A 15,243-nucleotide genomic window follows, 5' to 3' on the forward strand; every position below is an offset into this window, starting at 1 on the left:
ATTTTTTTTGATAGAGGTAAAATGTGTCACGTTGTCTATTGTGAGCACCATAAGTGTTGTGGTGCTACAGAGACGGCTCAGCCTACAAATCATATTCTCCAGACGTAAAGGAACATGACGTTTGGTACAAGACCAACAAAAATCATCATTTTGTTGACAATAACATACATTTAGTCTATCACCAGTGTTATTCTTTAAGCTTGGTGATGAATTACTGTTAAATCTGACTTTGACCGCATGTAGTATGGTGCAAATGCCCAGTTTGCAAACAGCAAAAAATAAGCTCCATGAATATGCATTTGACAGTGAATATGAACCTGGATTTGTGTCTGTCTTTTATTTAAAAGCGAGTGCAAAGACGTCAATGTTTTCTCTGCAGTGCAGGAAGTCTGTAACAAGTGCTTTGTCCCGTTGTGAATGAATGGATATTTATTTTCTCCACTGATGAAACAAGCAGGATTTTTCCACTGTTTTGCGCTGGACGCTGACTCGACAACAAGGCGTTCAGTGTTCTGAGGAGACACAGCTGAGACGTCGAGTGTTGGTGTTGTGAGGCATGAGGAATCTGTTCCTCTCTCTTCAGGATTTGGAGGAAGGGTCTGATGTCCTGAACACACACACACACACACACACACACACATCCTCTTACACCCTCCCTCTCGGTCTCTCTCAGTACTTGGAGCCTGTCACCAGCATAATGCTGCAGACCTCTCCTCTCCTCTCCTCCTCCTTGTTCCACATATGGCTGAGGAGCAAGGAGGTTGCCATGGCAACCACTTCTCAGAGGCAGTGGGGGCTCTCTCTGATGGGGGAAGGAAGGGGCTTTGTGGGTAACCGAAAACATCTCTGCAGCACAGAACAGTGCTGCACAGCCACACTAAAATGAACGCAGGTCCCTCAGATAAAATGGTGTTTGAATAATGATGACAGTGCTGTAACATTCTGTGTGTAGTGGGATAAAATGGTGATAGATGATGATGAAAACTGCCCTGCAAAGGCAAAATACAGTAACTACACACATTTGGTCAAAACTGAGTTAATGCCAGAATCAGTTTTTTGTCCTTTTTTTACTATATAAATTATTATTCCACCAAAACACAGCAGGGAGCTAAAAAACTAACTGCAGTGACTCTACTCTGGCTACTTAATTCTAGCAGGTGAGTTAGCCTTAGCTAAAGCTAATTTACCTAATTTTCCTGGAATTGAATAATCTATTTTGATGCTTCAAGATTTTAATAATCGAGTTTTTCTTACCACATAAATAAAACCATATCTATATAATAAATCAAAGTGGAGAGAAAATGGACACCAGATGAACTAGAATGCTAAATGCTAACTGCTCTCTATGGTGGAATTCAAATGATTTCATGTGGTTAAGCTACTTTTGAATAACATATACAAAATGCATCTAAGAAGAGATGTATTTACAAAGAACACATTTTATTTGTAAATTTCTCCAAACATAAAGAATTTAAGTATCCAAATTTTTCATGTAAAGCCTGCACCAACATTAGTATAAAAGTCATAAAATGAAGGATTTACAGCTGTTACACGTCCTTTGTTGTCAAAGTCAGTGTTTCATGTTTTTCATGCTGAGATGCTAGTGGGTGTCCAATCAGTGACCTTGACACAGTACAGGTGTTTTGTGTATACTACTGTTGTGTAATACTATTTCGGTGCACCACTCCCTATACACACAAACACAAACACTTTGATCACAGCTCCACTGACAATGACCGTCAGCCTGTTATTTCCAGGAAATTGAATAGAAAAAAAACTCGAGTGGATTCTCTAACCTTGTTTGGTCCCTAAATTATATCTGTCATTTCCATCTGAGCTGTAAGTTTACAGTAAACGGCGGCTGGTCTGGAAGAAGGCAGATCTGGTTCAAAGGATTAGCACAGCTGACCACTCGACTGTGGATCTGCAAGTTGGAGCCACAGAGATGAGGAGACTTTCTGAGGTGCTGCTGAATGAAATTTAGGAAGCAAAGTTTACAGAAGAAAAATTGAGTAAAAGAATGTCTTCTATACTTACATATATCTTTTACATGTATATAGTGGAACTTTGCTTGGATTTAAAGTCATGATGCATACGTAATCTACAATGTGTTATATAGACTCCATACTATGATCAGACAGCCAAATAAGAACTAACCTGTACAAATAAGGTGCAAGTAAAGAACAGTGTTGAGTTCTGACATTTTGTTTGTCATATTCTAAGCTCTTTAAATTGTGGCAGGTTTTCTTCATCTTTATAAAAAATGAGTCTCGGTAGATACTGTATGTTATTTATATTCAAATCTGAAAGATTTCCTGATTCTAACTCGCTAATTTCATTACTTTTCTCTTTTAGATTTTCAAAATTGAACTACTAGTCAGCACCTGTCACCCTCACAGTAATGTAGTAACACGACAGAGTTTGCACAACAACTTCAAAACCTGATGAGGGCCTAAAGGAAATATTGTTTAAAGACGGGTCATATAGAGGGACATATTGACTTGGGACATCTCACTATAGGCGCCAGAGCAGCATGTAAAAGTTTACATTGTGGATGGGAATTGATTTTGTCCTTTAAAGATGTATTATAATAATTTCTGAGTACAAATACCAGTATTAGAGAATTAATGGAAATACCTAAGTCTATGAGGAATGCCTTTAAAGTCAAACGTAATGGGCCTCTACACCAGCTGAGGCATTGTATGACTCATGTGTGCATTCATATAAAAGTGATGAAATACATATTTTTAAATTAACTTCCCTGTTCCCAAAGAACTGTAGAGCAGGGAGTGAGGAGAGCTCCCTGCTGTCAAAAAGCTCCCTCTGCTGGCACGGTCATGTAACTGCAGCTTTATAAGGCGGGACAACACAGTGGAGAAACAGTGACTGAGTTAGTGAATATGAAGACTGTTTTAGTCTGAATGACTTCAATAAGGAAGAAATACAATAAGAAAGAAACATGCTTGATAGGCTTTGGGATGAAAGTCAGACAAATGTTCATCCACCTGAGCAGATTTGAACTTTTATTTAATCAGGTTATCACGTTCAGATTTTTCAAGAGAGACTTGCAAACAAGAAACAGTCAGAGTCAAATAATTAATAGAAACATATACAAGAGTCAAAAAACATCAGATGCTTTTTGATGACCAGCACTAGGCTACTAGCACTAGGACATCAATTAATTTTTTTTTTTCAAAGGTAGGTATACTAACAACATTTTTACAAGAAATGAAAGCAAATAAGATCATCTAGTTTTCTCATAATCACAGCCAGATTGACCTGTTAATAAAAATCTGCTCCTGGGCCCCAGTTATCTGTTATCTCACATTTCCCCTCCTACACTCTGTAAAATCCAGTTTCCCATTAAGTAACACCTGTCCTCACCCTGCAGCTTCATTATCTACCTGGAGGCTGTATTTAGGAATGTGCACCAACATGAACTAAGATAATACTGGTGTTAAAACCATACAGGACTCGCCTTAGTTGATACTGTACTTTCCTAACAAATTTACAATTGATCAAATTAACACATTCACACAGGTGTCAATCAATCAATCAATCAATCAATCAATCAATCAATCAATCAATCAATCAATCAATCAATCAATCATAATGGACACAGATTATTTGTGATTATGTTAAAGTATTTCCTGTTGATGTAATGAGGACAGTAGGTTTGCTTCCCTCTTGTTTAGGAAATGTATGACCTTCACATTCATCTCTTGGCCTCCTCAGACTGTCAGTGCATAAATAAAATGGACAGATGAAGAATCAATAGAAAACACACTCAGGTAATGATAATTAATTTCCGAGAAGCATGTGTTATCTCAGTAATGGTTCCAGTACTCTAAATCCTGGGGGCTTTGGTTTTTCCACAACAGTGGCACCGAGACGAGAGAGACCTGCAGATCAACATGGCGATCAGAGTGTCTGACCTTTCCTCTGACATGTGAGCCAAGGTTGTACCTCAGTTTAATGTGAATGTAATGTGAATAAAGCTACGGTAGACTTGACCAGTACAGGCTTTGAGGATCAGGGCTGGGGAAGTCACAAACACTAGACTAGAACTAGTGGTGCTGACTTGTGCTTGTGGAGCTCATCCAAGTAATAATCTGTGTGTAGCTGTTTATAATTTGTTCTCTTGACATTTGACTTGGACAGCGGTGTAATGCAGCTAAGTACATTTACTTAAGTACTGTGCTTAAGTACAAATTTGAGTTATTTGTACTTTACTTGACTATTTCTTTTCATGCCGTGTAACAGCTGTACTGCACTACATTTCAGAGAAATTGTGTACATTTTATTCTCACGCTACACTACAGCTTAAGTTGCCGGTTTTTTAACAACCTAAGATTTTTGCATCCAAAACATATGAAAAGCTTCTAAAATATGATGCTTGGTCATAAATTAAACTACCCAAAAATATACAACAGAATACAATCTCAGCTGAAACAATTAGATGATTAATCGATAAATTGATGGACAACCTAATTTTTCATGAAAATATTCCAAATATTTACTGGTTCCAGCTTCTTAAATTTGGGGATTTGCTGCTTTTTAAAATAAATAAATAAACAATGAAAAGAATCAGATTCTGACTATTGTGGAATTTTGCAAAAAAATGACTATTATAATGACTCAACCACTCTAGTCAAATGTTATTTGCATATTATTGCATGAGTAATAATAATCCAATGATATGATAAATAATAGTATAACAGTTACATGGACCATTTTCTGGCACTATAAATTTTCCTTATACTTACATACTTACAAATGTATCATTTTAAATTCAGGGCTTCGACCTGTAATGGAGTATTTATACAATGTGGTATTAGTACTGTTATGAAAGTAAAAGTTCTTAATCCTTCCACCATTACTTGACTTAGAATGATTTTGATGATGAAATACAGAAGGATGCAAACTTTTTAGGCACTTTAAATGTAGAGATTCTTATCCATCTCACAAGGCATCTGGTCCTAAATTTATTCTGCAGCACAACAATGAGCCCAAACATACAACCAGAGTCTTAAAGAACTATCTAAAGACATGAACAAGGAGTCCAGCTACAGATGGTCTGGCCCCCATGCACAGAGCCCTGATCTCAACATCACAGAGGAAGTCTGGGATCACATGAACAGTCAGAAGACACTGTGACAGCCTGAATCCACAGAGGAAACTGTGGCAAGTTCTCCAACAAGTACTCTGAAAAACTGTGCAAGTGTACAGAGGAGAACTGGTGCTGTTTTAAAGACAAAGGTTGGTCACACCAAATATTGATCTCATTTAGAATTTTTTCTTTACTGCACTTTGTATGAAATTAACCGATACATTAAAAAACAATCACAGCAGGTTCCTCACAAGTGCGTAGTGCACAGTGAGTATAGTGTTGGTTTGTTGGTAGTATTATATTGCCTGAACTCCTGCACCGTTACTCTCTTTATATATCAAGCATCAAACTGGAAACAAGTCTTTGTATTTAATTATTTATTTATATTGCTGTACCTTTCTGTACTATCGTTACTGAGTGATGACTGAAAGCCTAATTCCCCTGAGGAGACATTAAAACTACTGCAAAGGTGGAAGAAGTACTCAGATCCTTCACTTATGTATAAAATATTTAAATATGATATTTAAAAATATTCTACAAGTATTTCTACAAGTAAAAGTGGTTTCACAAATTCTACTTGAGTAAAAGTATTACTTCCAAAATGTACAAAAGTAAAGAACTCATTATGCAGAATAGCCTGTGTCAAAGTGTTAAATCATGGAACCCCCTCAGTCCAAACGGATATGTCTTAAATTTTTGTGCACAAGTTAGTTATGCTGTGAGAAGTTACAACTTTATCGTTCTTATTAGTTCATACCATGGTCCCCCCATGTACATCCCACATAGCTTTGCACAACTCAACTTAAATACACCTGTGTGGCATTTAATCAATAATAATACATTTCTTACGTATCCAAATTCATTTGCAAAGTTAATTTTGTATATAAATAGAAAGTAACCTATACTTACATACGTAATTACACCTGTCAATTAAATGTAATTAAGTAAAAAGTCAATTTCTTTCTGAAATGTAGTTAAGTAGAAGAATAAAGTTGCATAAGTCGGAAATACTCCATCAAAGTACAAGTACCTCGAAGCTGTACTTAAGTACAATACTTGAGTAAATGCACTTAGTTATATACTTAGTTGTCGGTTTATTAGATACACCTGAGTCTATTACACCACTGCTCTACTTTTATGTTATATGTGAGAAGTTTGTTCTTGTCTTACGCGTTTCAGCGCTGCAACGCAACGGTATGTGCGGAGCAATTGTGCTTGAATTAAATAGTAAATAATAGTAATTGACACATTTTAGTCGTTAGCAGATCATTAAAAAGCCATTTTATCAATCAGTAAAGTTTTAACATAATCATTTAAGCTTGTGAAAGAGGAGGTTTGATTTGGTGGAGTCGCGATTGGTTCTAAGGCTATGAGGTCTCATTTTCCTGCTTCTGATTGGCTGACCGGGGTAGAATGACGCAGCGGATGGACCAATGACAGGCTGCCACACTGTGGTTAGGAGCGGTCCCGCTGCCTGAACGTCTCTTCCTCCTCCTTCTCTTTCTCTTTCTCTTACCGACTAGTCTACTCTTGGCCCTGCTTGAGGAGCCTGCTGCAGCCTTGGCTTTCACGTCGCCGAAGCGAGCCGAAGAAGGGGGGGCTGCCACGGACACAGTTTGCTAATTTTTTCTTTTTGTTTTGTTTACCAGTAAGTGAAGGTGTTTTTTAGTTAGCGCCGTGCGCAATGTTGAGGCTGATCTTCTTGGCCGCCCTCGCTGGGTTCACCCGGGCCAGTGATGTGCTGGACTACACGGATGATGATTTCGAAAGCAAGATTGGAAACCATGAACTCATTCTTGTGGAATTTTTCGCCCCTTGGTGAGTTTTTTCACGTTTTGTGCAAGACAACCAGGCATTTGCAAACGTTTAACGGGCTCACTTGCTTTGTGGTTAACACTTAAGCTAACTGACGTTCACTTGCAGAACTTATAAGACTGTAAATGTTTCTTCGGTTTTCTTTCAAAGTATTTTATCCGTTGTAAGAATTTAACTCGCATCTCTGACAGCTTCAAACAGTAAAATAGTCGTTATTAATCAAGTAGTCTGTGGTTTATTGGCTAGCGACCAGCGTAGCATGTTAGCAACAAGCGGAAAGATGTAAGCTAATTAGCTGTATTGGTAGGTTTCTTAGTGGAGTAAGAATCCAAAGAGTGTAACACGTTGACCATTCATTAAACTATAAAAACACGACACAGGTAATATATGGCATATTGTTTGTTTTTAGCTGTTCTGAAGCCTTTTCAATGAAAACTACGTGCGAATTAAGGCTATGAGGAAGTTGGGGGCGTGTCATTTCGTCGTTGTAACATTCTGATTGGCCAGGGAAGTTTTGGTGTCCACCTTTGATTGGTCCAGAGGAACTGTGACGTGTTCCCACGGTCCCAAACTTAAAACAGACATATATAGATAGATAGAATCGCATTTATTAAAATCTTTCGCTTAAAACACTTTATACAGCCCCTTTTATGTCATCACTAGGCAAAGAGGGACATTTTTCAATCAAATACGACAAACTTATTTGGTTCCACCCTCTGAAATGTGGTTTCTTAGTTGTCTCTGGGTTTATGTCAAGTATTTTTGGGTTTTGAACTATCAAAGAGAATAAAAAAAGAAATATTAACTAGAGCTGCAACAATTAGTCGATTGACATAAATTTTATTTCATTAGTTATCATTTTTATAATCATATAATCATTTAAGGCAAAAAAGACAAACTTTTGCTATTTTAAGCTTCACTTTGTGAGGATTTGTTGCTTTTTAGCAATAAATGATGATAAACTGAATGTCCACACTGTGAAATCACTGTCACCCCCAGGATCTATGCTCAGCTGTAACCTGAGTACAGCTGAAGTGTAACATGTTTGACTGATCCATAGTCTCTGTCTGTTAGGTGTGGCCATTGTAAGCGGCTAGCACCTGAGTACGAGGCAGCCGCCACACGTCTGAAAGGCATCGTCTCTCTGGCCAAGGTATTGCATAATGCAGTTCATTTAACTTTGTCCACTTTAGTGTGGCTTTCTGCACTCTGTACTTTAGTGCAATCTGTACTGCTTCAGAAAGTGAATGATTTTCTTTTCCCTTAGGTTGACTGCACAGCCAATGGTAACACATGCAGCAAATATGGTGTCAGTGGTTACCCAACCCTGAAGATCTTCAGGGATGGAGAGGAAACTGGTCCCTATGATGGTCCCAGGACTGCAGGTATCTGACTCTGATGTGATTTATTTTTTATGTATATTTGTATACCTCACATTTGTACAAATACTCCGTATATCTGCATATTCATTTTTTTTCTGCCTCTTTGTCTTTTCTTAAGTCTGCATCATTCTTTTTTCTCTCTGTAGATGGGATTGTCAGCTTCCTCAAGAAGCAGGCTGGTCCAGCTTCTGTGGAGCTCAAGGCTGATGCAGACTTGCAGAAGTTTATTTCAGACCAAGACGCAAGTGTTGTTGGTGAGTTAATGTTTGCATTTTAACCACTTACACCTATAGCAGGCAGTTTCCGTGTGCTTAGCAGTAACATGATTAAGCATGACATGTCAACTTGAACCCAGTTTGGGTAAATTTTGACTGCAGCTGGTAAAATTGAAGGTATATGCATGCTGGTGTGAACAAGATTCTTTTGTTCCCAGGGTTCTTTGCTGATGACAAGAGCACATCACAGGCAGAGTTTCTGAAGGCAGCTAGCGCCTTGAGGGACAACTATCGCTTCGCCCACACAAACTCTGAGGCTCTCCTCCAGAGCCACGGCATTGATGGAGAGTGAGTAGCTCTTTCTGCGTTGGCCTAGTCCTCAACTGACAATGACTTACACATGTGATGGGACAGTCACATCAGTAGCGCAGCAGCTGTTGGTGCAGAAGGTTTGTTACACCGATCTGGACTAAACTGACATTTCCTTTGTTGGCTTACAGGGGAGTTGTCTTGTTCCGCCCACCACGCCTTAACAACAAATTTGAAGATGGCTCCGTCAAATTCACAGAGGACAAATTCACCAGCAGCAAAATCAAGAGGTTCATCCAGGACAACATGTGAGTGTTGGTTTTCTTGAGTTCCACATCCTCTCCTTTCACATCCAGAAACTTGTGCTCCAGTAAGGCAGCAGAGATGATGGTTCATTTTATTTGCAAACCACTTTGTATTTACAGTAGTTGAAATTGTTGGTAGTGGTAAAACATGCTAATAGTTGCATAGTGGTAACAGTACATATTTGCACATATGGCTAAGTGCCAACAGGACATTGGTTCTTTGGTGAGTTGTCCTCTGCAAACAGATCCGCTCTCACTCTGTTCTGGCAGTATGGCTAAATAAATCAGAAAAATGCATTTGGGCCTGGGCAAAAGATATTCAATACTTATGATGAGTCAATACTGGACTTTATATTCTGTCTTTAAATTATGGATCCCAGTGTGATATTTGGGTTTCCCTTTTTTGAACTGGAAAATCACAAATTAGATGTAACATGCTGTCTGCCCTAGCTGATGATCCCTTCAAGACACTTTGCACAGAGACACTGCTCTGTCTATGACAGCAGTAAACAATACAGGCTGATACAGTGCAAATGAGACCATAGAGAATCTGGGTGATTCCTGTGTAATGCTGTATAATCGGAAATGAATGACTTGACACAAATGGAACTTGTGACCACAATTAGCCTTTTCCACTTATAACTGATCATTTTAGTATGTAAAAAGTTGATCTGGTCAGCACTGCGTTTATATAAAAAAAAAAAAAAAGTCATTAACATGCTTTTTCCCCTATGTTATTGTTTTGCTCATTGGTTTTTTTGGGGGTTTTTTTTTATGTACCCCAGTAGACAACACTCAAAATGTGATTTGACCTTGAATTCCTTATGGTCCTACATTTTAAATGTTGGTTGAGTTGATGTCATACATCATACACTTTGCAATGTTTTGAGTATGTTGTGCTAAGGAGTTAACATGTAGTTGTATATCTATTCTGTTAATTTACAAGCAGATACAACAAACGTGCCTACTGATAAACTGAAACAAAAGACATTACTGTAGTTATATGAATTTTAAGAAAATGCATATCTCTATGACGCCCTTATTTATTTGTTTCGCTTTCACTTTGCACCAGCGTCGTTGCACCGGCCTAACTGCATGCCATTGAAGTTGGCAATATATCAGTATGTTCAGTGTATTTCAACCAGTCTGTTTTTGTATGTAGATGTATTGCAGTTTTACATAAAAGTAACACAAGGCAGGAGCACATGTATAGGAATTAAAAGGGTTAAAATGTAAAAAAAAAAACTGATTAAAGTTAAAATAGGATAAAAGAGATTAAATGGTAGGGGGAAAAAAAGAGGGAATAGTCCCAAACTGAAGTAAATAGGTTAACTTGCTGTAAATCATCTGTATCGGTTGATTTATGTGGTTGTCAGTAACCAGCTAAAAGTATAGCGTGTTGGTTTAACTTTCTTTCTAAAACGATCCTTTCTTTTTCTTTTCAACCCAGCTTTGGCATCTGCCCCCACATGACAGATGACAACAAAGACCAGCTGAGGGGGAAGGACCTGATGGTGGCTTATTATGATGTTGATTATGACAAAAACCCCAAGGGCTCCAACTACTGGAGGAACAGGTAGGTGTCTCTAAACGTGTACCAGAGTTGTTCTTTCCTCAGCTACTTGTGGTGGCTGTTGACTCTTCCAGTTGTGGTTGTAATCCCTAAATACTGCCTTTACTACTTCCACTTTCCAAAGCATGGCTTTTAATACAGACCATATTAACATTTTACAGGGTGATGAAGGTGGCAAAGGGCTTCCTGGATCAGGGCAAGAAGCTGAACTTTGCTGTGGCCAACAAGAACATGTTCAGCCACGACGTGTCTGAGTTCGGCCTGGATGGAGGCTCAGGAGAGTTGCCTCTGGTGGCCATCCGCACTGCCAAGGGAGACAAATATGTCATGAGTGAGGAGTTCTCGTAAGTCAACTGTCAACTGTCATTTTAATTGTTTGACACAGGTGTGATTTTACCACACATACCATACACAGTACACACACTAATAATTCAATTTAACTAACTGGCTAGGTCACTTTAAAAGTTGAACTAATTACCGTTCTACATGAAGTGTCACTGTGTAGCTCGTTTAATATAATGAGGATATGCTGGTCAGTGTTTGGGAAGGCTTTATAATATTGGCTAGGTCATATTGACATATGAGTTTGACTGAATAACAATGTTAGGGTCATCATCACTATGAGCACCCAGAACCTGCCATCCAGGTAAATACTGACATGCTCCATGACGAGCTACAGTGGCAACATTTTGAGTTTGTACTGAAATCAAGTGATCTGTTGTTTTACTGAAGTTTTCACTGGTTATAGAGAACCAGGTCAGTGGACAAGGTTACCACTAGATAAACAGATGTCTAAGGAACTTATTTTAATTTTGTGTGATCAATTTCTCCTTTATAATCTGATTAATTGCTTCCACCACATGTGTTGATTCCATATTCTTCCTCCAAATACTCAGGGTCTCATTACTTTTTTCTCTGTTCTCCCAACAGTCGTGACGGAAAAGCTCTGGAGCGTTTCCTGCAGAGCTACTTTGATGGCAGTTTGAAGCGCTACCTTAAATCAGAGCCCATCCCAGAGAACAACGATGGTCCTGTCAAGGTGAGATGACACATCCAGAAAGATGTCCATCTCTACTTTATGTGTGCTGTGTAATGAGGTCTTGTATTGTTTGGTTTTCCTAGAAAATGTTGTAGCATGTTTCTCCCACATTTTCCTACTTAATTGTGTAACACTTGCACAACTGCTGCGTAAAGATTGATGAGTATTAACAGACACAAGACATGGGAAAATATACATGAATTCATGGTCCCTCAGTACAGTTTTGTTCACTTCTCACCCTCAGGTGTACGCGTGTTAAAAATTTGTAAATTTGTTTTGTAATTTGAATGATTACGTGCTCTCACCAAGACCTTTATACCCATATATTCCCATCTGTCTGTCTCTCTACTAAAACATTCGACTTAACTGAAATGATTATTTATAGGTTAGAAAATGAGTTGTGAAAGTAAAACATGCGCTTGTAAGTGGTTATATGTTAGCTCAGCGACTTTCATGTATATATTCAAACATGATTTTAACATTTTAATTGTGTAATTCTTCCTCCACATTATTGTACAGTTGATCTTTGACCAAGATCAGATGTGATGCTTCTTGAGAGCCTGCAAAAATTGTGCATTGCAATAGATATGAATGAACATTCAGTAAAGTGCAATGCTACAATCGCAGCATTCAAAATACCATCTTAAAAAATACTCACAACTACAAGCGAGTAAACTAGTGACATCTGTTATTTGTCTTCAGGTTATTGTGGCTGAGAACTTCGACTCCATCGTCAACGACGATAGCAAAGATGTGCTGATCGAGTTTTATGCTCCGTGGTGTGGACACTGCAAGAGCCTGGAGCCCAAATACAAAGAGCTGGGAGAGAAGGTGAGGGAGTGAACTGCTGACCTACTGCTACTCCAATACTAATCAGAGTAAATTAATTATGTGCTTAAAAGCAGTATTTTATGACCTTAACCAAAGAACAGATTGAAATGAAGGATAACTTCAGAATTCCCAGGTTTCAGGTTCCCAGGAGATCAGGTTCAACAACTTGACGGAAACATTTAAAGTTGAACAGTGGCGTCACTGTTTTGAGCTCTTTATGGAAAAGAAAATAAAAAATAGTTCTACCACCCATAGACACCGTTTTATACTTTTATCAGTTATAGTTGTCTTATCCAGCAGTGTCAGAAAAACGTCCACCACAGGTTTCTAGAGCCCAAGGCGGCATCTTAAAGGGGTTTGTCCGACCAACAGTCAAAAACCCAAAGATTCAATATATAGTGAAGAAAAGCAGCAAATCCTCACATTGGAGAAGCTGTAACCGGCAAATGATTGGAATGATTAATCGATTATTCAGTCATTTCAGCTGTAGCCCGAACAAAACAGACGCTTAACAGTTTCTCTCCTCTGCTCCTAAAGTTGGCCGATGACCCCAACGTTGTCATTGCAAAGATGGACGCCACAGCCAACGATGTGCCATCTCCATATGAAGTCAGCGGGTGAGTCATGAGTTATTTAAAGTAATATTCAAGCTTCCCCACAACCTCAAATTGTAAATTCACCACTATCACCACATCCCTTAGAACATGCATGATGGAGATTTTCTTTGATACTTTGGGGGAAAATAGTTAGATATCTTGTCATATCGTTGTCCTTTACATTTTCATTTAGTTCACCAAACACAAGTCTGACAGAGTTTTGGAGGATGATCAGTGCTTGACAGATTAAACGGTCAGGGTCGATGATTGGCTTAGTGCAGATATATCGTATTGGTGTATGTATCGGTTGATGAGTAACAAGTTCAGAAATGCCTAACTAGGTTTGAAGTAATTAAGAAAGTGACACTGTTGCTTAAATTGTCCATCAGAGAGCACTGACCAAGTTGTTTTTCCAACAATAAAATGTCCCATTCTGTATTTACTCAAAAAAAACAAAAACAAATCCATGCCATATTTATCAAGAATTGTTTGTTCATGTTGTGTTAAAGGATAGGTTCATGAATTTTCACATTTGTCCTAAAACAATACTGAGGTGTCAAAATGTACATTGAAATAATTTTTTCTTGCTCTAATCATTTATCCTACTGGCCATGAAGATCCCTTCTTAAAACTGTTCTAATGTAAGTGATGGGACAGAATCCACAGTCCAGGTTTTGTGCAAAAATCAAACGTTTATCTGAGGCTGGTATGAAACTTAATCAGTTCGACAGATCACACGAGTAGCTTCCATAGTTAGTGTACAAAGGTCCCTCTGAATGTTTCCCAGTGTGTGTGACAGTGTGTCTGTTCTGAGCTGCAGAGGGCGGATGGTAACAAAAAGAGGGAATTTTGTACTAAAGACTGTAACAGTAGAAGATAACCACTTGATTTGACCAACTCAGACTGCTGAAGCATAAAATTAATTTCAGATAAACTTTTGAATATATTTTTACATGGAAGGGGACTGTGGGGTTTGTCCCATCGCTGACAATGAAAGAAAGGATCCCTCACAGCCAGTATGAACAGGAGGAATAATTACAGCAAGAAACACCCTTCAATGTACATATGGATATATGGACATCTGATTTTTGAATTGTAAGAATTGTGAACCTGTCCTTTTTTAATGTTTTTGTGGGTTTTGAAAGAATAAGACTAAGTTCTTATAAATCTCCTCAACCTTTGCTTTTTCAGATTTCCCACAATCTACTTTTCCCCAGCTGGACGTAAGATGAGCCCAAAGAAATATGAGGTGAGTGTCACCTTGAATGATCATTAAAAGGAGTTAATTTATGTCTGTACTCGCTCCACTAATCATTCTGTCTCACCGCTCTCGTTCCAGGGAGGTCGTGAGGTGAGCGACTTCATCTCCTACCTGAAGAGGGAGGCCTCCAACCCCTTGGTGATGCAGGATGAGCCCAAGAAGAAGAAGAAGAAGAAGGACGACGACAAGATAGAGCTATAAAAAGCTCCAAACGAGAACTCAGCACCCACACACACACACCCCCCCCCACCATGACAGGAGGAGGAGGATTGGAGAAATCCTTGCAGAGAAAGAACTAAATTATATTCTACTCTTAGTGAACTACCGAATGCTCTGAAGCCAAGTCGAAAAGACACGGCCCTCCCTTTAGGTCCTCCGCTGCTCTGGGAAAACCGAGGAAGGTGGAGAGGTGGTGGCCAGGGCCTGCCCGATGTTTAAAAACAAAAACAAATTTTTAGGGGAGAGGGGACAGCTTTTGAAAAATTGAGATTTTTATTTCCCCTGGTCTGAATACTACACCTCAGGCTGATGCACTTTGGTTTGACACCAGTTTCCTGTCATCTGTCGCTTTGGTTTTGTTGTCGTCGTCACAGGGGATAATGGTAATGGTGAATTCTTTTTTTTTTTTTTTTTTTCTTTTTTCTTTTTCTTTTTTTTTTGTTTTGTTTTGTAACATGTCTTTGTTTTTGTACATTTGGAAGGATTATGAAATAAAAAGGCCCACAAAACCAAAAAGAACTATGATCTCTGTCATGAATTTAAATGTTTCATCATGTGTCATGGCAGCTGCTTTCTAAGCTCCAGTTA

At 38.6% G+C, this 15,243-nt stretch overlaps 1 protein-coding gene across 1 annotated transcript; it reads left to right on the forward strand.

The window, feature by feature from the left end:
* The first annotated feature begins 6,615 nt into the window (after nucleotides 1-6,615).
* On the forward strand, nucleotides 6,616-15,174 carry pdia3 (protein disulfide isomerase family A, member 3). Its single transcript, XM_056387250.1, has 13 exons — nucleotides 6,616-6,928; nucleotides 8,000-8,078; nucleotides 8,193-8,310; nucleotides 8,454-8,561; nucleotides 8,741-8,870; nucleotides 9,023-9,139; nucleotides 10,587-10,712; nucleotides 10,871-11,053; nucleotides 11,640-11,748; nucleotides 12,451-12,579; nucleotides 13,117-13,196; nucleotides 14,367-14,424; nucleotides 14,515-15,174. The coding sequence occupies exons 1-13, from the start codon at nucleotides 6,795-6,797 to the stop codon at nucleotides 14,635-14,637; spliced, it is 1,494 nt and encodes a 497-aa protein (XP_056243225.1). The 5' UTR covers nucleotides 6,616-6,794; the 3' UTR covers nucleotides 14,638-15,174.
* The last annotated feature ends 69 nt before the right edge of the window (nucleotides 15,175-15,243 follow it).

This window comes from Seriola aureovittata, chromosome 10 (genome assembly GCF_021018895.1).
Source record: "Seriola aureovittata isolate HTS-2021-v1 ecotype China chromosome 10, ASM2101889v1, whole genome shotgun sequence".
NCBI classification, from domain to species: Eukaryota; Metazoa; Chordata; class Actinopteri; order Carangiformes; family Carangidae; genus Seriola; species Seriola aureovittata.

Excerpts from the sequence above, each read along its gene's own strand:
- pdia3 (XM_056387250.1), top strand. The coding sequence starts at position 6,795 with ATGTTGAGGCTGATCTTCTTGGCCGCCCTCGCTGGGTTCACCCGGGCC. Across the intron at positions 8,079-8,192 it reads GCATCGTCTCTCTGGCCAAG|GTTGACTGCACAGCCAATGG; the intron begins GTATTGCATAAT and ends CTTTTCCCTTAG. Across the intron at positions 8,871-9,022 it reads AGCCACGGCATTGATGGAGA|GGGAGTTGTCTTGTTCCGCC; the intron begins GTGAGTAGCTCT and ends GTTGGCTTACAG.